Source organism: Eucalyptus grandis, chromosome 1 (assembly GCF_016545825.1).
Source record: "Eucalyptus grandis isolate ANBG69807.140 chromosome 1, ASM1654582v1, whole genome shotgun sequence".
Taxonomy (NCBI): Eukaryota; Viridiplantae; Streptophyta; class Magnoliopsida; order Myrtales; family Myrtaceae; genus Eucalyptus; species Eucalyptus grandis.
This window is the reverse complement of record NC_052612.1, coordinates 30,991,896-31,016,987: the sequence shown is the minus strand read 5'-3', so window position 1 is coordinate 31,016,987 and position 25,092 is coordinate 30,991,896. Positions and strand designations below refer to the sequence as shown.

General features: G+C 37.8%; 1 protein-coding gene and 1 pseudogene across 1 annotated transcript; both read right to left on the bottom strand.

Moving 5' to 3' along the window:
* Window positions 1-1,721: 1,721 nt before the first annotated feature.
* Window positions 1,722-5,324, bottom strand: LOC104451605 (60S ribosomal protein L18a-like protein). Its single transcript, XM_039318281.1, has 5 exons — window positions 5,226-5,324; window positions 4,287-4,527; window positions 3,220-3,295; window positions 2,787-2,901; window positions 1,722-2,110 (listed from the first exon to the last, which is right to left on the bottom strand). The coding sequence occupies exons 1-5, from the start codon at window positions 5,322-5,324 to the stop codon at window positions 2,051-2,053; spliced, it is 591 nt and encodes a 196-aa protein (XP_039174215.1). The 3' UTR covers window positions 1,722-2,050.
* A 13,267-nt stretch (window positions 5,325-18,591) lies between these two features.
* Window positions 18,592-21,556, bottom strand: LOC120293187 (annotated as a pseudogene).
* Between the last annotated feature and the right edge of the window lie 3,536 nt (window positions 21,557-25,092).

Below are 25,092 nucleotides of genomic sequence, written 5' to 3'. Positions count from 1 at the left end.
CTTGTTTTCAAGTTTTAAAGCTGTTTGGAGATGGCCGACCGAATGGATATAAAATCGGAAACGCAGTGCGATTTAGCTCGGACGCATCAAATTATGTATTGTGGCGGGCAAGTAAGATGCATCAAGTTAAAATCTGGAACGCTGACATATTCCCCTGTAAAACGTCATCCCGTACGTATGCAGGAGCGCGCGCGCGCTGGCATTTGGCCGAAGATGGTTCAGCGTCGGCACCATTGTTAAAAGCAGTTCGACGACACTTTATAATCACCATGTCTTGGACTTCTAGAAAAACGTCTTTTCGATTAGCATTTGCTACTTCGACCCAAAGAACACAAAAAAAAAAAAAAAAAGCTGTTTGCTTGGAAAGCAAGGTGATCTTGACTCCTCGGTGGCCAAACAGATTCGGCTCTTTCATTTTGCATCCACGGTCCATAATTTCATGATTAAGTTTCATGGAGCAACAACATCTAAAACCGCAAATTTCTCTTCTTTTTTTTTGTTTCCTCTCAAGAAAACATCTATGGTCATATACTATCCCATAACCGATGACTTGGAACGACTGGGAAATGAAACAAAGGAAGGCATGGAAGAAAATGAAACGAGAAACTGAAATGACTTACGCAATGCAATTCCTGCATTTGCTCGGAAAAATTAAATTAGAAAGAACATGGCGATTCCTTTTCTTGTGCTTGCATTTGTTGGATTGGAACATGTTAAAATGTCTTTAAAATGGATAATGTGAGACAACAAAAATAAAAGGGTACACTCAAAATCATTATATGTAATTAATTTTCTTATTATTTTTCCCCAAGGAATGGATTGGCCATCTTGGCCACACCATAAGCGGAGCCATGGACTGGCTATTCTCCTTGTTCAATGGAGGAGCACTCCACATCTTTCCCCAGAACAAAGGCAATAAAATCCAAGTAACAATTCCATTCCAAACCGATTCCTTTCTACCAAACAAGGCCTAGTTCTTACAATTTGACGAAGGATGATTTGACCGAAACTAAAATGGTATCGCCATTTTCTTTTGATGAAATGTACAATTGAGTTGAGAGTCTGAGACTTCGGTTCTTGCATAAGTTCCTATAGATTTCTTGGACTAAAATTGTCTCTAATCTTCTTTTAACCACAACTTGGACCTTATGGCAATCCTTGCCTGTGTCCTTAAGCCGCAAATACTAGACATGATTATAAGAGCATAATATTCAATCATCATCCACTGTCAAGCTCACAGAACTCAACTCGAATCTTCACCGAAAAGAGCAAGATAAGATATTCGAAATATCATCTACCATTTTCAACCCATATATGTATTATTCCATTTGTTTTAGAAGATGCCATGCCGCCACTTGAACTCGAACTGAGATGCTCTAGCACTACTTTCTAAGAGCATCGTGTCTACCGATTTCACCATAGCAGAATACTCAAAATAATAATCTATTATTATTTAATTGTTAAGATTGAAGGAGTCAATTCAATATTTTTTTTTTCATTTTCATTCAAAGTGACGATAAAAAACTCATTTCGTTTCAAAATGGATTGAAGCGTTCCCCAAACAAATCTTTATTTATCATTTCATTTTTTAATATTTATGTGGACCCATTTATATATATATATATATATATATATATATATATATATATATATACGGGACGTTTCCCGCATTGTTTCTTACAGGATATTCTGATGAAAAGGAAAGTATTGACCATCAGATCTAGCTTCACAATATAACATTTCAAAGAAACATCGCAGACGTAGTCACATCAACGATTATATACATACGTCATGAGGCTCGCCAATAAAAAAGACAGGATAACCTTGTTCTTAATTCCACAAAACGATCCTTGAAGACTAGGAATGATTCCAAAACATGGACTTCTCGGACCAACACAATCATGCTGTTTTCCTTGCTCATCAGACAGAAGGAAAATTTGTGATTAATTACGGTTGATAACGTGATGGCCCCATCTGTTCATGTAGTCACCAGCTATATCACATGAACCATGCCATTTTCAGATACCTATTATGGCCATTTGCTATGATGTTACCAATCATCGGCTTCTCTTGTGACACCAAGGACAATTGCAATTGTTGCCAGGATTGCCTGCATATGGACATTGCAGGAATTTTCAGTTTTTGTCCATCACAAAATGAATCGAACATGTACATGTAAGAGAGGGATGTAATGAAAAGCAAAGGCCAGGATTCAAAATGGCTCATAAATACAGAGGTTTAGAGATGCATACAAAAGATCTATATGAAGGAATGTGCCAGACAAACTTTTTCCCTACTCAAGAAAATCATATAGCAAAGCATCTACTCTGCAGTCCTGAAGTTCAATATCAACAGGGAACATGGATTTCATTTTAGAGGATAAACTAACATAGGCATTGCAAGGAATAAGAAGTCATTAGAAGGCCAGACAAAGATAAGCTAGAAGACAGTAGAGGCTTCCTCAATTAACATGTTACGTGGTATATTCGGGACAGAAAGAACCATATATACAGCTGTACATGGGACACCTATTTGGACAAGGGAGAGAAGCCAATAACTCATGTGATGTATTACTGAACTGCTCTGATGGAAGAGGTACATAGTAAGACAAATGACGATATTAATTCTACAGAGTACAACAAAGGCAGACAACTATAGGTGCCAGTATGCACACCTGAGTGCATAAGCACACAACAGAGGGTAGGGGCATGAACATATAAATTACCTGGAAGTAACAAACAAGCCAATGTAGCTATTTTTGTGAATGATGAAAGATAGAGACTTACGGCGATTGTACAAGCGATATATCCAGGCTTTTCCCGGTAGTCTATCCTTCTGCAGACAAGAAGAAGTAGTCCAATGTACCAAGGGATGGGACCAAGGAAGAAGCCAAGGATAAACCTTCAACAAAGCAGACATCCTAAATTAGCTGATGATCTTAAACTTATCGAAATTATGATGAATATAAGGCTCAGATTTCGGTAAAAGAACCATCACATGGGATTTCTCTGGTTTCAAACTTGAAGGCCAGGTACCAATAAGAATCACAAAATATACAAATGTTGAACTCATGAAGCATAAGAATCTGCTACATCCAGGCTCAACAATTGTCACGCAGTCCTTGTAGTTATAGGGACTGTTGACTCCATCATGCTTTGCAGTTGGCTATGCACTAGCCAATACGTGAAATCCAACCCACGAGTAAAGAAAGTAACTTACAGAAACCATCCAACTCCAATACCACAGCAAGGCAGCCGTGATTCTCTTACTGGTCTTCCTTCAGCAACAGCATAACCTGAATTTTTTCCGTGAAATGAAATCTCCCCCAGTAAAATATTGCAAAGCATACAGAATGAAGATCATCAATCGTTTTTGTTTCATCAGGGCAATCAGTAAAATCATCAATATGGGCATACTTAGTTCTCATTGTTCCCGTAAGTTATCTATTTGAGAAAGGTGAAAAGAGGACCGAGGAGAAAAGGTTTCAGAGACACATTTTCCAATTTTTGAGTCCTACAGAATCTGATCAAGTTTAAAAGGATACAACAGATCATTTCACCACCAACAGTGAAGAAAACCCCGTCAGTCACAGTATTTGCCGGCTAAAATTACTCATCTTCCTCTTGCTGCTCCTATCTAGACGTAATTCACAACTGGAAACGCATCTGAGCACTTATGACTTCAAAGTAAGGCGAACACATAGGCGGAGACATATTTATACTCAGTAGACAGCATTTTACTTGAGACACCAGTGGCTTCCGCATTTTATCCGACTTAAACTCTGAGAACCCTGGGACAACACATCGGGCAAAACATATCATTCTCCTCTGTTTGAGCATGATTGACAGCTAAAGCGGCCACGTTCAAAGGAGTCAACAAAACGAGGACAAACGTGCTGGTCCGATTAATTTCACATAATTTCAACATCTTCCATGGACTCCTCTCCTACGCCCCATACATCCAATGTCTCAAAAGATGAGGATGCTGAACCTTTCGCCAAAAAACTAAACCCACCGGATAAACCATATCCATTAAACATCATTCCATGCTAGAGTGAATAGACAGAGGTGAGCATATTGGCAGTTCATAAGACAAAATCAAAATCCCAAGATTCCCTAGAAGCATTCCATCATGATCACACAGAAATTTCAAATGCACCAACCAAATTCCAGGATCAACGGAAAAACATGATCCCTGAATCGAACTTTCACCGACAGCCCCTTTCAAACTTTACATCCTGAAGTCAACTCTGCTCGCAAGCGATTCCAAAGGAAGCGACTTTGTACCTGGGACGGTGTGATACCCATGATGGTAATAGTGGGGAGGTGGAGGAGGAGGGAGGGCCGAGGTATCGGTGGCGCCCGGCGGAGGCGCCGGCTGGGGGTAGCCGATCGCCGGCTGCTGGTGCGGCGGGTTCGGCGGGGGGTAGTTGGCGACGCCTTGGAAGGTGCCGTACTGGTGCTGGTAGTCGCCGCTCGGGACGCCCCTGTTTCGGTCTTCGTTTGTGTAAGGACCAGACACCCTTGCCTAAGGCTGGCATGGGAATTGCCACGGAAAAAAAATAAATTTTATAAAAATTATTAAAAATTGCAAAAATTTAGGATACCAATGTTCACATCAACAATTTTTTGCTAAAATCAACCAAAATGACTGTGTTGGCAAATTGTCAAAATATTTAAGATTATATTGACAAAATTGAAAAATATAAAATTAAATTGACATATTTACAACATGTTTAGAACTTCTTTTTTTGAAATGATATTCATGTTGTGTTGTGCAAATATATGTCAAACAACATGGTCGCATGCAAGTTTTATTTGATGTTTGCTTTTGTAGAATAAGATATCCCTTGCATATCAAAATAAGCATATTTAAAGGACTTGAGATGTATTAACATCTTTGGTTACCAAAAAAAAAAAAAAACATCTTTTGTTGCCAAAACTCAAAACGGGGAAGCATTAATTTCCAATAGAAAGGACTATAAATTCAAATGTTCTGAAACTTCATCAGAAACAGCATCGATCAACGGACGAAACCAAGCTAGTATTAATGAATATGAATAGATTAGTGCCACAAAGAGTGATAGCATGAAGATGTGCATACCATAGGTTTGGGAGGATTGATGCAAGAAGGGCAAGAGACGGGGCTTGATGTCGTCGAAGATGGTGATAGGCTTGGAGTTGGCTTCCTTGAGCAACCGCGAGTTCTCCTTGAGGTCACCGAACAGGAAGGTGTAGGGTTTGCTGTAAAGGCCTTGCTATCTCAGGAGCCTCTCCAGCCTCTTCAGCCTCAACCACACCGAGTTCACTGCCCTCCATGCCCATGTGGTCAGGACGGCCAGAACCGTCACTACTGCAATTGACTGGATTGATACCTCCATGTTTTCTTCTTCTTTGTGTGCGTATTTGTTTGTCTGTACATGGGTCTGCGTGTCTCCATGAGAGAGAGAGAGAGAGAGAGAGAGAGAGAGAGAAGGACCTCAATGTGATGATAATGTTGGGCAAGGACGATTTTGTGGTGTCGTGTTTATATAGCCATGGCCCATACATAGCCATGTGTATGTTGGCCAAGAAGCTTCTTGACCGTGACCCGAATTAAAATGAAAGAAAAATAGAAGGAAGCCCAAAATAGAATGAAGAAAAAAGTAATCACCGCTCAATGCTAGGATGAGTATAGCACACATAATGAATCAAATATAGATTATTGAAAATGATGCATTTATATTGGGTGTTTCTGGACCACCTCAATAATCTTCTCTTCACACATCGAGCCTAGTTTAGAGGCACAATAACTCATAACTCTCTCATATAATTGTTGGATCCAAATTTGTTGGATACTAGTGTTGAGTAGTTTTAGACCTCTCTCAACCAAAAAGTTAGTTCAAGAGGTGAGACTTTCCCTTACACTTATAAACTAACCACCAACCAAGAACAACCTCAACAGTCTCATGTGGCAGTAGAATATTCAATTTAGGACAAATACAATGAATAATTTCTCAAAAGGATGGAGTCTCTCCTTTGCTGGCAAGACTTGTTATGGAGGAAGGAAAAACTTGGGATTCATATTATGTCCAACGAGACGGTGTAAAAAGCCTTTGGCAAGTGTTGTATCAAATTCGAAATAACTATACCTAATAAATAATTTTGCAACAGTGTTTGATGGTAAAATCCTTGGCCCAAAAGCATTTGAAAAAATCTAAGAGAAGCTCGACTCCCAGTGGTCATTATTAATTACTTTTCTTCTCTCTTTTTTCCCCCTTTTTAAAAGGGCTCGGATGCTAATCACATGCCACATAATTGAAGGTCAAACAAGAAATCAAGAACCTGGTCTCCAGGCAAAGTAGTGTTTTCTATCCAAAGCAAGCACATATATTTTCCCTTTTTGGTGGGATTTAGATTTGATTTTCGTCACCAGCCTTACCAAAATTATGAGTTACATCTAATTATTGGCTGAAGCAATTATCTATTTTGTGACTTGTAATTAAGTTTTGTGTGTTGAAAACTTGAAATTTGAGGTTACACCTACCTTTGGTATAATAAATGACAATCTCGCTATTACCAAAACTAGCCATCTTTTTTTCTTGTTAATGTCCAATATTAGAGTGCTTAAATGGATCCACCAGCTTAAATAATCACTTATTATTTTCCATGTAATTTCATAGATCTATTTACTAAATGAGTTTTGGTATCTCTAACATACTTGCTACATAAAATGGTCGAATCGTGACCATTCCAAATTATGGTTAACGAAGTGCTATGTTAGTTTGCTCCTTTTTCACATGAAAAGAGGCCTAATACAAATGCCTCAAAAATTCTACATAAGTATCATTCGATATAAGATTTTAAGATATTGAAAAATGAAAACTTCAATAATTTTGTGCATCGTTCCATAAGATTGGAGATAACTTTTCATATTGTTCATATAGAGCCCCCATACAAGTTGGGAAGCACAACTGTTATGGCTACTTATTCTCCGGACATTATTATGGCACCGATTATAGAATTCTAGATTGAAGACTGTGAAGAGATCATTGCTCAACATCACTTGTGATATATTGAGTTAAGATGGGTTAGTGCTTTTACCGCAATTCCCTAGCGGGACACACAAATTACTAATGAGCATACGCTTAAACTCATGATCTTGTGTTTTAGAAACAGCAACTCATGCCATTCAGCCACCAACATCGATAGGGAAGACTTTATCAAGATGTGATACATATGCTTTGTAGAATTGGGAAAAGGTGAATTCCCGATTATTTTTCCTTGAAATGCATGAATATATTGGAGTTTGTTCATTGTGAATTCAAAAAGTTAAAAATAACTTTTTCTTACCTTTTCATCAAAATTTCAAATTCTAATATATTTTTAAAATAATTGTGGAAGAATTGACATATCAATGTAACGCAACTTTTGAAGTTTTCAAGAATGCTACGTTATATAAAGGCCAAAAGGTAAAATAATAAGATTTGACAAAATTTAAAATAAAATAAAAAACACTACTCCATATTATTCGACTTCGTTTAATTTGAATGCTTGTAAATCCTAAATTTTGCTTTTTATAAACATTTTTTTAATTCTTGTTGTCAAGCTTTTTCATTAGTGTTAACGAAAGCTGTTTGGAGATGGCCCACCGAACGGATGTAAAACAGGAAATGCAGTGATATTGAGCTCTGACGCATTAAATTTTGTCTCGTGGATCGAGTCAAGATCTCGAACACTGACAAATGTCCCCTACAAACGTCATCACCCACGTTTTAAGATAGCTCACAAAGAAGTAAAGATCGTGCAACATCGGAATATGCGGGAGCGCACGTCTGCATTTGGGCAAAGGCGTGGTTAATGACGCTTTGTTAAAAGCGACCATTATATAATGTTTGACTTTCAGAACAATGCCATTTCGATTAACATCTGATGCTATGGCTTGGTAAGCTAGGTATTGTTCCTTGGTGACATGTTACATCCACGGGACACTGACTTCATGATTAAGTTTCATGTAGCAATAACATCTATAAGTGCAAATTTCTGTCTTTTTTTTCTTTCAAGAAAACATCCATGCCCACGTCCAACTCCATAACTAACGGCATGGAACAAGTGAGAAATGAAATAAAGAAAGGAATGGAAGAAAATGAAATGAAAGCTGAATGAAATACGCATTGTAATTCTTGCTTTTGTATGGGAAAAATAAGTTTGGAAAGAATATGATGATTCCTTTTATTGTGCTTGCATATTTTTGGATTGAAAAATGTTAAAATATCTTTGAAACGGATAATGTGTGACAATCAAAATAAAGGGTACACTCGAAATCATTATATGCATAAATATTTCTTAATATTTTGCCAAGGAATGGATTGGCCATATTGGCCACACCATAAGTTGAGCCAAGGACCGGCTATTCACCCTGTTTGATGGAGGAATGAGCATTCCACATCTTTTGCAAGAACAAACAGAGGAAATGAAATTGCATCTTGAAGTAACGACTCCATTTCAAATCGATTCCTTTCTATCGAATAAGGCCTCGTTGTTACAATTTGATCAAGGATGATTTGATCGAGACTAAATGGTATTACCATTTTTTGTTGGTGAAATGCATAATTGAGTTGAGAGTCCGACACTTTCGCTCTTGCATAAATTCTGTTGTGACCCAACCTCGGTCGTTATTGCAACACATACCATGGGAGCTCCCTCATGGTATGTGTCCAAAAAATGTTATCACTTCATTTTTTGAGATCGACCATGTGAGGTTACTTGACCACAGTTGTGAGCTCTTCCAGGCTCATATCTCGTGTAACAGCGGAAGTTTTCGTGACTCGCTTTCACACATATCATACACCTTTATAAAGGAGATCGGGTGTGAATAATGAATTTAAGGGTACTCTTATCATACTAGCCCTCTTGATAGTACTTTCATCTAACATGATGGTATCAATTCATCCTTTACGGCAATTTTCACGTTGAGTATACTAAACCACGGTGAGTCTTGTTGAGATGTATATCCCTCACGACGGATTGATTTATTTTTTATGATCGTTTAAAACAATATATATGAAAGTTATGAGTCAACACTAGCCTCGTTTTTGGGGATCAGCTAGAAATTCAATCGAAAGTCGGGAGTGGTGCTCGATATCTACGCAACTAAAAATTCTAAGGTTTAGGGATTTAAGTTATGCTAACATTTCTATTAGTACCCTTTCGGTATTAATAATTTAATGTGTTTCCTAAAATGTCCATGCATGTCTTTTTACATTTTTCATGTCAATAAAACCAATTAGATGATCATATGTGGATGGTCAATTTTCTGCTATTCTATTTCTATCAAAAGAGAAAAAGAAAGAAAACAATCAATTGAAATTTAAGGACGGTGTAGTAAGTAAATGCCCAAAAAACAGTTTAAGGAAATCAATTAATCTAGCATGCAATCATAAACAGAAGTTAAATCGAAAGAAAGAAATCCGTAACTCGTCGGATATCTACACAACGCTAGGTAACCCAAAACATATATCGGGAAATAAATGGTACAAAACAGGTTCGAATTGGACATTGACCACTCATCGTCTTCATGTCTTGGGGATCATCACCTCCATGGACCTATTCTAAACCTAATCTAATACTAAGACTAGGTACTTACAAAGTAAAAGAAACAATCATGATTACAAATATATAAAAACGATTACAATCCCAAAACAAGCAAGAACAATCAAGAAACTAGGACAAAATGTATAATTGATCAACTTTGGCCTCGGAATCAGCCTTTGTGATTCATGCAACAACCACCCAAGACAACTATCCAATCTAATTTTAAAGTGACCTATAACAATTGGCCACCGTTTGTGTTATCGCGTGGCAACCAATGCTAAAAAGTCCTTAAACGGGTTCTAAGTATCACCTAGGACTTCCCACAAGATCATGCATTACGCCTATGCATATCTCTATAAACCACATGCATAGTTGAAAGTAAATATACAAGTAGGCCATCGGACCTTGGTTCTTAATCAATTAAGCAAGCTTAGTGAGCCAACACTAAATCACTTATTCAGTCATCAAGTGCCAAACAAAATCACATGCATTTCTAACAATTGAAGAGATGTTATGCATGTATGACTCATGTAATGCCTCAAAAATTTTAAATACATTTGAGACATTGATGACAAGATGAGGTATTTTTGACATAGGTACATTTCGGTTATGGGACGCATTTAATTGCCATGGTTAATTCGGGGCACATATCATGCACTACTAATGGATGTTGCAGGCATTTCAAATACTGTCAAAACCTCAACGAGTTCAATGTCAAATTAAAAGTAATAGATGCTAAAATGGTTAATGTTGGAGGCATCATGTGTACCGAAATCACTTTGTAATGCAAAAACAAATTTTGCGATAAATCCAAAAGGATTTGACCAAGGGTCCTAGATGGCCCTTTTATTTTTTAAGGATTTTTGACAACAAAGATTGCGAAATTTGGAATAAATTTCATGAAGACAACTAATCCCAATTCAGCATTCAAGATATCCCAAAAAATTCTAAAAGAGAATCGCTCCAAGAATCAACAGGACAATCAAAATTAGAACAATTAGAATAGCACCCATAGGTAATTGGCCCTAAGAAATTTACAAAACATGAAGCACACAATAAGAAAAAAAAAATTGCGAAGGAAGTTTCTTAAGATGAGCTACATATGAATTTATAAAAATTCAAGAACACGTAGCATCACATTGGAAACAGAGCAGGGCAGCTAGACATCATGGCAAATCAACAATAATTTATCCTGGTAGATGATGTCTAAAAATTTGAAATTTCACCACGATATAGACATGAGAAAGACAAACAAGTTTCATTAAGGACCCGATCCCAAAATGCTTACTGAAAAATCCATCGAAAAAATAAAAAGTTCTGACTCAACAAAGGCAGAATGAGCATTCCGAATTTTACTCATATCAAATTTCAAGGCAAACTTTGCAAAAATGGAAAACAAATCAAATGATGCAAATTTAGTGTCATTAGAAAGATTAGGATGTTCCATAAGACTTTCTAAGAAACGTCAAGTTCAATTAGGGTCGAATTCATGGTCAAACAGTGACAATTGCAAAAGTGTGCAAATCAGTCATAAGAATGGCAGAACACGATGCATGATAATTGGATTGTTAAGCTACTTAAACAATACATGAAAATTGTAGAATTCGAATATACTGTAGGGCTAAATGTGATGATCAAGTTTGGTTAAGACATTTAGCCCTAAATCCATGTACAAAAAGTCACACAAGTTCATTAACATTGACAGGCGACTTACCATTAAAGAACACTCATGACAAAATGCATGATAATTTCGGTTGTGACATGTCAACTTGGTGCATGGCTTTCATATAGGAAATGATCTTCAAGTGAGACATGCCATACATCATTACGAAGCTTGTGATATGCTCTAAATATGTCTAGAAGACATCATACACTAGTTTCCCTTTTAAGGAGCTCAAACGAAAATGTTTTTACGGATACATTATCAGTCAAATGCAGCAAAGGTTATATAGAATATAAATCGTTTCCAATAATCTAATGACATGTGAAAGTTCTACAAAAATTCTTACAGATAAAATGCAATGTCATGATTATTTTTCGTGATGACTCCAAATTTTAGTTTGATTTACAAAAGCCTACACGAAAATAAGAAAGCAAGATAATGTCATCAACGTCACAAAATGCAGCAGTTCGAACATCTCTTCACACAAGTGATTGACCTAATAAACAACAATCATTTGGCGCAAATTGTACTTAGTTAGAAAGCTTATCATATATACTACAACTTTTGTGAAGGATGGAAATCCAATCGAACAAGTTTACCACCTCATTTTAGAGCAAATATGTGTTGGACTTGTAATAGCATTGGTCAACAAAGTCAAAGGAGATAAAATAAAATAAAAATTAAAAAAAAAAACGAAGAAGAAGAAAGGGGTTGAAAAGTCAAAAGCAAAATAAGTGAGCATGGGACACTCATTCTTTTAAGAGCTCAAAATAGTTCGAGAAAAGAAAAGGAAGTGGAAAGAAAAGGAAGAAGAAAGTAAAGGGGAGAAGAGAAAGGGCTTGTAAGTTTACCAACTTGACTATGTAATGCAATGCCCAGTAACTACTCGCGCTCCTCATTCATCCAATCAAGGTAGTTTTCAAAAATAGGGGAAAATTTTTAAGTTATGTGGAAATTGAGCCGTGAAGTCCGATTTTTGGGTTGTGAAGTTTTGGGTTTTCATGGAAATGATGAAGTTTTGGGTTTTGACAAGAGTCGTTTTGATGCAATGGTTTTGTGGAAGCGAGATTTTAGGGTTCTAGGACCAAGTTCCATGTTGAGTTTTGATTTAAATAATTGTTTTAGATGAGCAATTTGTTGATGCGTAAAAGTTATTTTGTTGGTGTTTAAGTTTAGTTTAGCCAAGTGTAGTTGAGATAACATTTTACTTGGTTTTGATATTGTTTCTCACTTATACTATAAGAATGTGAGTTCGTGGGATTGATTGAGCATTGTTATTTGGTTTGGGGCATATCTAGGTGAATGGTGCTATATGTTGTACGAATTTATGAACTTATATCTTGAAAATGGTAGAGATTTGAGATATTATAAGTAACGAAGGAGTATGTTTATTGCATAAAAATCTGGATAAGCCAATTATTACATTTTCGTATTGGTGAATGATTTGAGAAAGATTTTATGAAAGATATTTTGCCATAAATAAGATTTGTGAAAGAAATTTTGAAATTGTTCGAGAATGGTTTTAAGAAAAATGTTGTGAACACACACACACACACACACACACACACACACACACACACACACACACACACACACACATATTTATGTATGTATATATGTAATGTGTTACAAATTAGCTTATGCAATGAGCCTATAATGATTTAAAAAACTTTTTGTAAAAGGCGCTTGAAATTTCAAAATGTTATGAAAAATGTCTTGTGAAGTATATTTTATTTTATGGATTGAATTATGAAAATTTATATGTTTGGTTTATAAATTGAATTTCTAGATATTGAAGGATGTGAGTTTGGTGCTCAATATCGTTGTGAACCTATGGAGGGGTTGTGGGTATGCATATCAGGTTTAAGATATCTTTTTGGATTGAGCCAATGGCTTTGTAAGTAGAGACTTTGCTAAAATGGTCTTCTTGATCGCATTATCACAAGGCATTCTGTCATGATATAATTTGGTATTAAGTGAAAGATTGGATTGACTGATCATTGATATTTGAATCATGACAAAGTAGCTTTAAATGTGTATTTCTAACATGTACAAAACTTTGTTGAAATGAGTATACTTAATTTGGTATGTATATTAATGAGTTGGATTATGAACTACTGGTTATGCTTTATACTTATATATATGCATAGTAGCTACTTGATCTGCTTAGAAGATATGTACTATTCACTGAGCTTGTGGTTACTCATCCCTCTCTTTTTCAATCTTTTTGGGTCCTTTAGTTAGAGGCCATTAGAGAGAAAGTGTTATTGTGGGGGGCTTAGATTTTGGCGGTTTGAGGCTGTGTCCTTCAGGTAGAAAGACGGTCATGTCATCCCTATCTCTATAGGATTCGTAGTTTGACATCATGTAGTATTTGAGTCAACTCTTGCAACGTGTGGGGCCATAGCGATAGTGCTATGCCTAAAGGGTGGAGAATGTAACAACTCATACTCATGACAGTATATAGGGATGGCAAGGAGAGTGTGTGTCTCCTATCTCACATTGCTAAAGGGTGGAGAGTGTGTAGGCCCAAGCGGCGGTGCATGAGGAGGAGGGATGGTGGTGCATCCACACCTCGGTCTCTAGACGTTTGCAGGGAGGGAACGCATCTCTTATCCCACGTCGCCTTAGGAAAGTCTTGAACTAGATCAATTCTAGGTTCTCTATCTGTATATATGCATTTTTTAGACGAAGCCCAAAAAAACAAAAATGTGAAGGTCCAATGGGGTTCAAAGTAGACAATATGTGTATAGTGATGAATTTAGGATGTTACAAGTAGTATCAAAACCGACTCTCGACCACTTATGGGGCTACAGTGAGGATGGTGTGCTCCTAAGGGTTGGTGAAAAGTGTGACAGCCCAAGCGGCATTGCGTGGGAAGGAGGGACGGCAGTGCATCCACACCTCGGTCTTGGACATACACAGGGAGGGGGTGCGTCTCTTGTCCTAGATTGCCTAGGGGGAGTCCTGCACTAGCTTATAAGGTTTTGGGTTCTCTATTTATACATACACATTTTCTGGGCGAAGCCCAAAGGAACAAAACTATGAGAGTCCAATGGGCTCAAAGTGGATAATATGTATAGATTGACGAACCCAGGGTGTTACAAACTCGTACAGGACAAAGCAACATAGTGACGTTATTATGAGATTTGGCTAATCAGATTTGCTTAAAAAATTCTAGAAAAAAAAAAATGTTATACCAACATGATTTTGTACAATTTCCGTGGAGAAACCATCTCCAAAATCTCAACACAAAAATCAGTAGAAAGTTAGAAAGAAAAATATGTTCAAAAACCAAAATACCATAATATCATGAAAATCCAGCAGGATCATCCAACTTCCAAGATGCAATTTAGGTGTCAAACAAACTCCATTTGAGGCCCATAATAAATCAAATTGAAACTTGAGACAAATAACGAGGTTTAGGACCTCAGGTCAGCCCTAATATAGAGTCACTTTCGAGCATGTGATTTTTGCAGAACTAGGTAGATTATGTAAAATCATGTTCAATCTCAGCTTTAATCAACACAACGTCATCAACTATCATAACATAACATCCAAATCACAAATTTAACCATGAGATATAGTTCTAGGGTTCGAGTCTTGGCCCCAATCAACTAGCTCGATCTCGTTTCATCGGATTCAAGTTTTGAATGTTTACCTTTATGCGATTTCAACGAAACGAGCTCGATTGATTGACAACCTAAACTATGGAATGGATCACAAACATCAAGGATTGTTGAAGGGATGCCATGGATGGTTGGATGGACCGGATTGGCATTGATCAAGCCCCCCAATCAGCGGCTGGACAGAATCGATTTGTTTTGAATCAGTTCAAGCCACCACATGAGATTGGCCAATTGGAGGACCTCCAATGGTAGCTAAGTGGTTTTTCGGTCACCTGGTTCTTCAAGATAGGTTAAAGGAGACGATCTAAGGTGGGGCAATGTTGAGGGATGCCAGTTGGTCGTTGCGACTAGCCGCTATACTGACGACTGGAATCGCTAGCACTCACACTGGTGATTGGTCCAATCGGTTGATCGGGCTGATCGAGGAGCTCCGGCAATCATTGGGGCTCCAAGCAGCGACAATGGGAGAAGAAAGGAGCTGGTGGAGCTGGTGGATCTTGGTACTCAACTTGCCGGGGTTCCACGTGAGCGATGGTCGACACACGAATGTGAGTGCGAGAGAGAGAGAAAGGGAAAGAGAAGTGATGGGAAAGAGAGAGGAGAGAGTTTTTGAGAGAGAAATTCCTGTTCGATCTAAAAAAAAAAAACAAATAATAAAAAACTCCCCCAAAGTTTTGGAGGGGAAAATCTTATATAGTCCCCCTTTAAGATCAAATTTTGGTCGTCAGTTTGATTTGATAGTCGAAACTTGATTGAATGGCCTAATTAAGTTTATTATGGATTAAGTCAAAATATATTGCATGACCATCCGAATGGTGTCGATGTACCAAAATCAATAGTTTAAATAGAATTTGCGATTAAGGCCTAATTAAAGGTACATTTGTAATTTCACAGAATCCATGGATATTTTCGCAAAATATGGAAAGTTGAAAAGCATAAGAATAAAATACACACAACGTTAAACTCACTAGTGGTTCTCAGCCACCAAGAGCTGACCAGTGGAGGGCCAAATTAGCCTCTTTCACTAGTGGCTAGTCAAATCGACGTACCAATTAGAGGTGTGTAATGGGAACCGCCCGAACTAAGAACCTCCCTAACCGAACCCCCGGTTTTGGGCGATTCGCAGAGAGGGTGGTCCGGTTCCAAATTCTCATTCTTGAAACCGGTGGCTGGTCGATTTGGTTCCTAGTTATAATGTGAGAACTAGTCTAATCAAACTGACCAGACCAGACCGGTTGATTATATATATTAAATACATATTTTTAAATTTCTTGATAAACAAACCCTAATGCCTCCCAATTTCCCCCGATTATAATATATGAAGCAAATTGGATTACTTGTTTGGTAGCAGATGGTGGTCGAATTGACGTGATTCATGCTTTCGATGCTAAAGAACAAAGAATCTAATCTTGAGTGTTGAGCGTTGAGTCTTGAGCCTTGAGTCTTGAGAGGGGTCACCGTAGAACTTTGTTAGGATGCTTTGGTTACAAGATCATTGGAATCTAGGTTTATGGACAAATTCAGTCGGTGAAGCCCCTTATGCTCAACTAATACCAATTGAACCAATCCTCCTAAGTGAAAAGAGGCAAGCCAAAACCTACTCCCAACAAGTTGTATCCCAAGTCAAGCCTTGGAAGAAAGGAAATGAGAAATCATCAATGCGAGAACTTCAGGTAAAAAGGAGAATTAGCCTTTCAAGATACCGACCCAAAGATTCATTGCAAGACTTGTCAAGATAATCTCAAGGCAACGCCTTATCCCTCTCCCCGCTAAAGAACTACTCTTTCATGGAGGATTGAGAGAATAGAAAGGCCATTTACCTTTGCTGATGAACTATCATTTCATTAGTAACAGAGAGTATAGAGAAAAGCTTGTTGTGTGGATGAGGAAACTCCCAAGGGACAAGCAGCAAGCTGCATGTATTTATGCACCGTGCCACGAGCAACAAGCTGCAACATTGTTTATTTTATTTTTGGTATAAAATAGCAAACTTACCAATTCCACCAGACCAAATCAGACCAAACAAGATTGGACGGTCGATTCGGTTCCCAGTTTCATGACCAGTCAGTTCGATTTCCGATCCCAAAATCTTGTAATTGGTCCCCCCAGTTTGATCCACAATTCCACCTCAAAACAAGATCGTATCGGGAATCGATCAGTCTTGAGAATGATGCATGCCAGTCGATTGATTTGGTGATGTCTCAGGCATCTTGGCCCCTGAAGTCCTAAATTTTATGTAATTTAGACCCTCAAGAATCAAATTGGAAAAAAAACTTGTTCAATTAGAGGAAAATGGTCCGATTCTAAAGAAAGCAAGTTAATTAAACCATATAAATGTGATTCGGTTATTTTATATTGACCTAATTACTTAATTAACACGAAAAATAATGGACCTACATTATGGGTACATGCAATTGGACTTTTTAGGCCAAATTGGGCAATTTCACATAATTTCTTGATTGAAATCGCAAATTAATCCAAATTGAATTCAAGTAATATCACGAGGCACTTATTTGATTAATTGTTCATACCTAGGGTAACCTATTGTATCCGAATTGACTTTGAATTGATGTCACGACTCTTATGCTATAAAATGAATCGAGGTTTAATGGTAAAATTGAACTTTAATTCGTGAAATTAAAGTTTAGTCTCAAATGATCAACTTGAATTTCTTTAGTTTATTAGCTTGGTTTTCCTATATCCAAAAATCAAATATATGATTGAATTTTAATTTCAACATCTTGGGTTAAATCTTTGAAATTTTGAAAACTAACTTGGCTAGAGTGAAATTAGAATCATTTTATAATCTTTTTATGTAAAAAGGCAACTTTTGATTCAGAATTGACTTTTGATCAATGGATTGACCAATAATAAGTTAACAAAAAAGTCAACCATTTAACTTTTTGGGTTTTCGATAGAATTGAATAGGAAATTATTTGAAAATGACAAGGCAAAAGAAAGAAATGGAAAATGACTTTTTTATTTTAAGAAATATCCGTAACACATCATCCCATGCTAGAGTGAATTAGCAAAGATAGCAGTTCATAAGACAAAATTAAAATCCAAAGATTCACTACAAGCATTTCATCAAGATCTCACAGAAATTCCCATGCAGCACTACCAAATTCCAGGATCAACGAAAAAATTATCCCCGAATCAAACTTTCACTAACGGCAATGGCTCCATTTGCTTTGGACCAAGCAGTTGAAGGTCTCTAGCACAAAATAAAGCTGGTGTGGTTCTTCTCCTTTGTGGAGAAATGTCGTTCAATTTTTGTATCCTCTAGTGCACGTTAAAATCTGAAGAATAGGGATAATAAAGCCATCTTTACTGGTCATTGGCCAGAACAGTGTCTGAAAAGAAATAAACGGGTTTATTATAGCACTAGGAAAAGGCATAGCTTATCTTCTACTGGGGTTTTTCTGAAAGGAAGATTTAGATACATCCAGCATCTTGCTGTAATTAAACTAAAATAACAGGTCACTTAGTTAAGAGGCCATTTGATTACGATTACAAACACTAAATTTCTATTTTTAAACAACAATGTACATACTTCGAAAATGGTGTAGTGTGACTGTTGAAAATTTTTTGGATGTGTGCATTGCGGAAGCATGGTTTTGGTATTAGTTATAGTTTTTGGTTAGTGATGTGTGCAAGTGTATGGTATAGTTTGTAGTGTGGATGGACAAGGGATAAAATAGGATAATTGAAGGACAAAGAACATGGATATGGGAAATAGTTTCAATTTTACAATAGTTGAAAGAAGTGTTGGTGGAGGAGATTCATGATATGGAGTATTATCTCATGCTCCTCTCACTCTTTTACATTTGTTGTTTTGCTATGCTTCCCGTCTTTCCTATTTATAGAGACTAAATACAACATTCTAGAATAATGTGGAATGTTGTCCACTTAGGCTTATTCTAGGAAATTCTAGATTGTAGTTCTTCTAGAGACTTCTCTTACATGTTGGACATTTTCCTCTTTCTTCCAGAAACTTCATCTAGGTAATTCTAGAAGTTTAGCAACTCTAAGAAATTCTAGAAAATGGATCACCATTTCCAACAGTGACATTATATCTATCCACGTATTTGTCTACACTACATGTCACCCTGATCTGTAACTTTTAGTTTGCCTTGCGCAAGATGACCTGAACACCATATCGTGGCTGGAGGATGAGGACATTAGAAGGAGCATGCGCATAAGATGGAGAGAGCTCGAACGTGAACTGCTGAAGAATCATGGAAAGCGCCATCTTTGCCTCTATCAACGCGAAGTTTTGGCCGATGCATATACGAGGGCCCCATCCGAATGGAAAGAAGGAGACTTGGTTTTTGGTGGCCTTGGACACTCCCTCGGCAAACCTCTCTGGCTTGAACTCCTCGGCATCCTCGCCCCAAAGTTCTTTATCATGGTGGATGAGGAGTGTCGGCATTGAGAGCTGGACTCCCGGGGGTATGGTCAGCTTCCCGAGTTTTGTTTCAGTAGGAACCTTCCGCCACAGCTCAGTCAACGGTGGATATAGCCTCAACACCTCATTTAAGATCATTGTGACCTGATTGCGACAAATTCTTAGAAGAATTCATATGCTAGAGATGCGCACGTAGGAGCATCTATGAACGATCACGATGCTGGAATGATATCAATATTCTTGAAGAGATGGAAATATATTGTAATTTATCCAGAAAAAGGGGCTTGAGGCTATTGTCCAAAAAATCAGGTTCTTGTGTCGAGAGGAAATCCAAGTTCAATTCAAGTGTGCAAAGAAATTTTCCTGTCAGTTCATTGTCGTGTTCATCTTCATAGGATAACATTATTTTTAAACAAACATTTCATCTACTAAGGATCGGAAAATCGCATCCAGTAATTATAGAATGATCATCATGTGTCATGTGATAAAATTGTGAAGAACTCTCTAGATCGGACCTATTATGAGTCCCATTCTCAACAAAAGAGGAAAAGAGCTTTGAACTTACAATCTTGAGGTGGCTTAAGCCGTCAGGGTCAGGTTTTCCGCTTCCGAAGATTCGGAGGACCTCCTCCCTAGCTCGTGCTTGCCATTCCGAGTGCACACTCAACAAGACCATGGTCCAAACCAGCAAGACCGAAGTCGTCTCTTGTCCGGCGAAGTAGAAAAGCTTGCACTCCTCGATCACATCGTGAAGGCTCATCCCGACATTCTCCTTCATGTTTGACTCCAGCAACAGCCCCAGCAGATCATCGCCAGCAGCTTCCCTTCCCTTATTGCTTTCTCTCTTCTGCGGATGATGTCCATGAGCAGAGCCCGCACTTCCTTATCTATGCTCTTCATCCTCCTGTTCATCTTAGTTGGCACAAACCTGCGAAACATTGAATCAAATAGTTGGATTTTTTTTAGAATGTCATGATTGTAAGCCATAAGCTCATTTAGATTCAATTAGCTTACGGATGATGAACGATTTTACCTCCAGCCAGGTATGTAGACCGATTGAAGGGCTATTAACGCGAGCTGGGCTTGTTCCCCCTGAAGTTCGAAGATCCTTTTGCCTTCTTCGAAGCTACTACCAAACGCTGTTCGAGAGATCACCTCACCGGTCAAATTTTGAAGGTCGACCCATGCGTCGATCTCACAGGATCTCTCTACTGATACCAATTTTTCCCATCTACCAACCATGTCAGTGCAACTTGAATAAAATGCGGGCAACATAAGCTGCAAAATCAACAGACCAAAGCAAAGGAGGATTTAAAAGAGAAATCCTGAGGCGTCAATGTGTGTGGTTCAATTCAGTTGACCAGGGAATAGTTTCATGTACCTTCAACTTCTCCATGTGGAATGCTGGATTGATGATCTTTCTGTGCCGTGCCCATTTCTCGCCCTCGTGATTCACGAGTCCATCGGCGAGCAACTTCACCAGGGGACTGGAGCCTGGCTTGGGGTAGTCGTTTATCTTGGAGAAGATCTCCTTTAGTTGTTCGGGGTTCGTTATGTGCACTCTCGGTGTTGGTCCTATCCACATGAACGAGTCTTTGCCTGCAATGCACTTGGTAAGAGCCACAGTGCAAAATGAAATACATGGTCTGCTGTCACACGACACGGTCACATGCAAGTTTTATTTAATGTCGCTTTTGTAAGGTAAGATGTCCTTATTGTGTGCATATCAAAATAAGCAATTATTTAAAGGAATTGAGATGCATTAACATCTTTGGTCGCAAAATCGCAAAACGGGGAAGTATGAATTTCCAAGATAAAGAATAGTATATTCAAATGTTCTGAAACTCCATCAGCAACAGCTTCGACCAAAGGACGAAACCAAGCGAGTGTTAATTAAAAGGAAAATATAAGTGCCACACGGAGTGATACTATGAAGAAGTGCATACCATATGTTTGGGAGGATTGATGCAAGAAAGGCAAGAGACGAGGCTTGATGTCATCAGAGATGGCGATGGGCTTGGAGTTGGCCTCTGTAAGCAACCGCGAGTTCTCCTTGAGGTCGCCGAACAGGAAGGTGTAGGGTTTGCCGGAGAGACCCTGCTGTCTCAGGAGCCTCTCGAGCCTTTTCGGCCTCACCCACACCCAGTTCACCACCCTCCATGCCCATGTGGTCAGAACGGCCAGAACCATTGCTAGCGCAATTGACTGGATCGATGCCTCCATCTTTTCTTCTGCGTGTGCGTATCTATTTGTCTGTTTGCTGTGAGAGAGAGACTTCAATGGTTTGATGTTGGGCAAGGGCGATTGTGTAGTGTCGTGTTTATATAGCCGTAGCACATACACAGTCGTGTGTGTGTTGGCCAAGAAGCTTCTTGACCGTGACCAGAGTTGGAATCAAAAATGAAAGAAAAAAAAGAAAGCAAAACCCAAAATAAAGAGAAGAAAAGCCTATTCACCGCTCAAAATGCGACGATGAGTATAGCACACGTATTAAATCATATACAGATTATTGAAAATAGTAAGTCTTATGAAGATCCCATAAGATCTTGCACTGGAAAATTCGGTTAAACACTAGTACAGTGTCTAATTTCTCAACGGCGATGGAATCTCTCCTTTGCTGGCAAGGCATGTTATTGGAGAAAGGAAAAACCTGGGATTCGCATCTTGTTCATCGTGATGGTGTAAAAAGCCTTTGACAAGTGTTGTATCTAATTTGAAATACTTAGGCCTAATAAATAATTTTGCAATACCGTTTGACTGTCTGCAGTTTATCATCTCCTAGTGAACATATAACATCAACTTGAACGGTTGCAAATAGAGCAACAGGCTGTCGTTTCAGTTGTTTTCTAGCTTTTGTTCGCTCTCTGGCTGCAACTTTGGCTCGTTTTGGGGAAAGAGGCGAAGATAAGGCAAGGAGTCATTGTTATCCGTGCGAGTTCCTTGTTCATGCGGTATCTACGTGCATCGATTACATTGGTTAGCCTCGTTTTTGCAAAAGCATATAGAAGAGCTTCTCCTGAAGCGTTTTGGGCATGATCTTTACTATAAGTTTCTTAGTTAATATCACCATGTTCTTGGAAATAAGTTACTGTATTACACATATTCTAAGAAAATCCTATGCCATTGGAGACAAGTTTTTTTTTTTTTTTTACTTTTGAGTATGAGTCCATAGGCCATGGGAACAAATCACTGGACAAGGTGAGATTCCTTCCAGAAGTTCTTGTAATTTCATTGTTCTTTCCATCTGACTCATCCTTGTCGATTTCAAGGTAAGATTCTTTGAAGTTGCCAAACCGCCTATTTCCACGTTGCATCCCCCATGTGGCCTTTGACTAGGAATGTGTCGCCATTGAGAAAAGAAAAATCTATGAGAAATAAGTCTTCATTATCAATTGCTTTTCTTCTCCCTTTTTCCCCCCTTTTTGACGTGTACTTAGATGCTGATCACATGCCACGGAATTGAAGGTCAAAGAAAAAAATGGAGAACTTGACCTCCAAGCAAACTAGTGTTTCTATCCAAAGCAAGCACAAATATTGCAAAGAGAACTGCAAAGGAGTCTTTTTCCTTTTTTGGGGGGAGTTAGACTTGATTTTCATAGCCAGCCTTACTAAAATTATGAGTACATTTGCTTATAGGACGAAGTAATTATCTATTTTGTGACTTGTAATTAAGTTTTGTCGGTTGAAAACTTGAAATTTAGATTACACCTACCATTGGTGTAATAAATGACAAACTCCCTACTACCAAAACTAACCATCGTTTTCCTTGTTAATGTCCAATAAATTTTCAAAGTGCTTAAATGAATCCACTAACTTAAATAATCACTTACCGTTTTCTGTGTAATTTCATAGATTTATTTAGTATACGAATTTTGGTATCTCTAACATTACTTGCTACATAAAATGGCTACATAAAATGGTTGAATCATGACCAATCCAAATTATGGATGGACCACGTATTACATTAGTTATCGTTCTTTTTTCGCATAAAAGGAGGCCTAATACGAATGCCTCGATCATTCTATATAAGCATCATTCAATATAAAATCAAGATTATAAGATATTGAAAAGTGAGAGCTTCAATAATTTCACACATTGCCTTGAAGCAAATTGTTTTGCATCGTTCTATAAGATTAGAGATAACTTTCCATATATTTCAACCATTGCATATAGACTCACAAACAAGTCAAGAAGCACAATCATTATGGATACTTTCTCCAGACATTGTTATGGCATCTATTAAAAAAGTCTAGGTTGAAGATTGTGAAGGAATCTTCACTCAGCACCACCTGTGACTGTGAGTCGCGTGATTGACTACCGTCTGCCTTTTTGGCTGTGTGGGGCCGACGCTGAACCATCTTCGGCCAAATGCCCGCGCGCGCGCTCCTGCATACGTACGGGATGACGTTTTACGCGCCGGGGGGGCGGTGGGTGTGGATTGTCGGTGTTCGAGATTTTAACTCGACAGGTCTTTCTTGCCCGTCATGATACATGATTTGATCCGTCCAAGCTAAATCCATTCAGTCGGCCATCTTGAAACAGCTTTTTGTCAAAACCCATGAAAAAGCTTGAAAACAAGAATTTAGAAAATATTTACATAATTCTTTTTAGGATTTATAAACATTCAAATTAACAAATTGAAATGATCTAGAGTGTTTTCTTTTTCTTTTTCTTTTTTCAAATCATGCCACCTTGCACCTATCCTTTTGGCCTTATAACATAGGGGATGACGTTTTATAGGAGAAATTGTCAGTGTTCGAGATTTTGACCTAATATGTCTTTCTTGTCTGTCATGAGATACAATTTGATGCATCACAGCTAAATCGCACCGTGTCTCTAGATTTATATTCATTCGGTATATTCATTCGGTGGGCCATCTCCAAATAGCTTTTGTCAAAACCCATGAAAAAGTCGAAAACAAGAATTTCAAAAATATTTACATAATTTTTTTTTAGGATTTATAAACCATTCAAATTAACGAAATAAAATGATTTGGAGTGGCCTTTTTTTTTTTACTTTTTTTTTTCAAATCATGCCACCTCACACCTACCCTTTTAACCTTTATATAATGTAGAATGCCTGAAAACTTCAAAAATTGCTTTACATTGATGTGTCAAGGCACATGTAATTCTTCCACAATTATTTAAAATATATATATTAGAATTTTAAATTTTAACGGAAAAGTAAAAAATTGTTACTTTTAACTTGTTAGAATTCGCAACAAACAAACTCTAATATATTCATACATTTCAAGGAAAAATAAACAGCGATGGATCTTTTTTCAATTCTTTTACCATAACTTGATAAGTGTCCTTACTATCTATAGTGATGGTTGAATGGCATGAGTTGATGTTTCTAGAACATAAGATCGTGACTTCAAGCATATGCTCATTAGTAATTTGGGTGTTATGCTAGGGAGTTGAGGTAAAAGGACTCACCCACCTTAACTAAATATGTCACAATTGACACCTTGTTAAAAGCGGTACCATGTCTTGGACTTCTAGAAAAATGTCTTTTCGATTAGCATTTGCTACTTCGACCCCAAAAAAAAAAAAAAAAATGCTGTTTGCTTGGAAAGCAAGGTGATCTTGACTCCTCGGTAGCCAAACAGATTCGGCTCTTTCATTTTGCATCCACGGACCATAACTTCATGATCAAGTTTCAAGGAGCAACAACATCTAAAACCGCAAATTTCCCTATTTTTTTTTTTTTTTTTGTTTCCTCTCAAGAAAACATCTATGCTCACATACTATCCCATAACCGATGGCTTGGAACGACTGGGAAATGAAACAAAGCAATACATGGAAGAAAATGAAACGA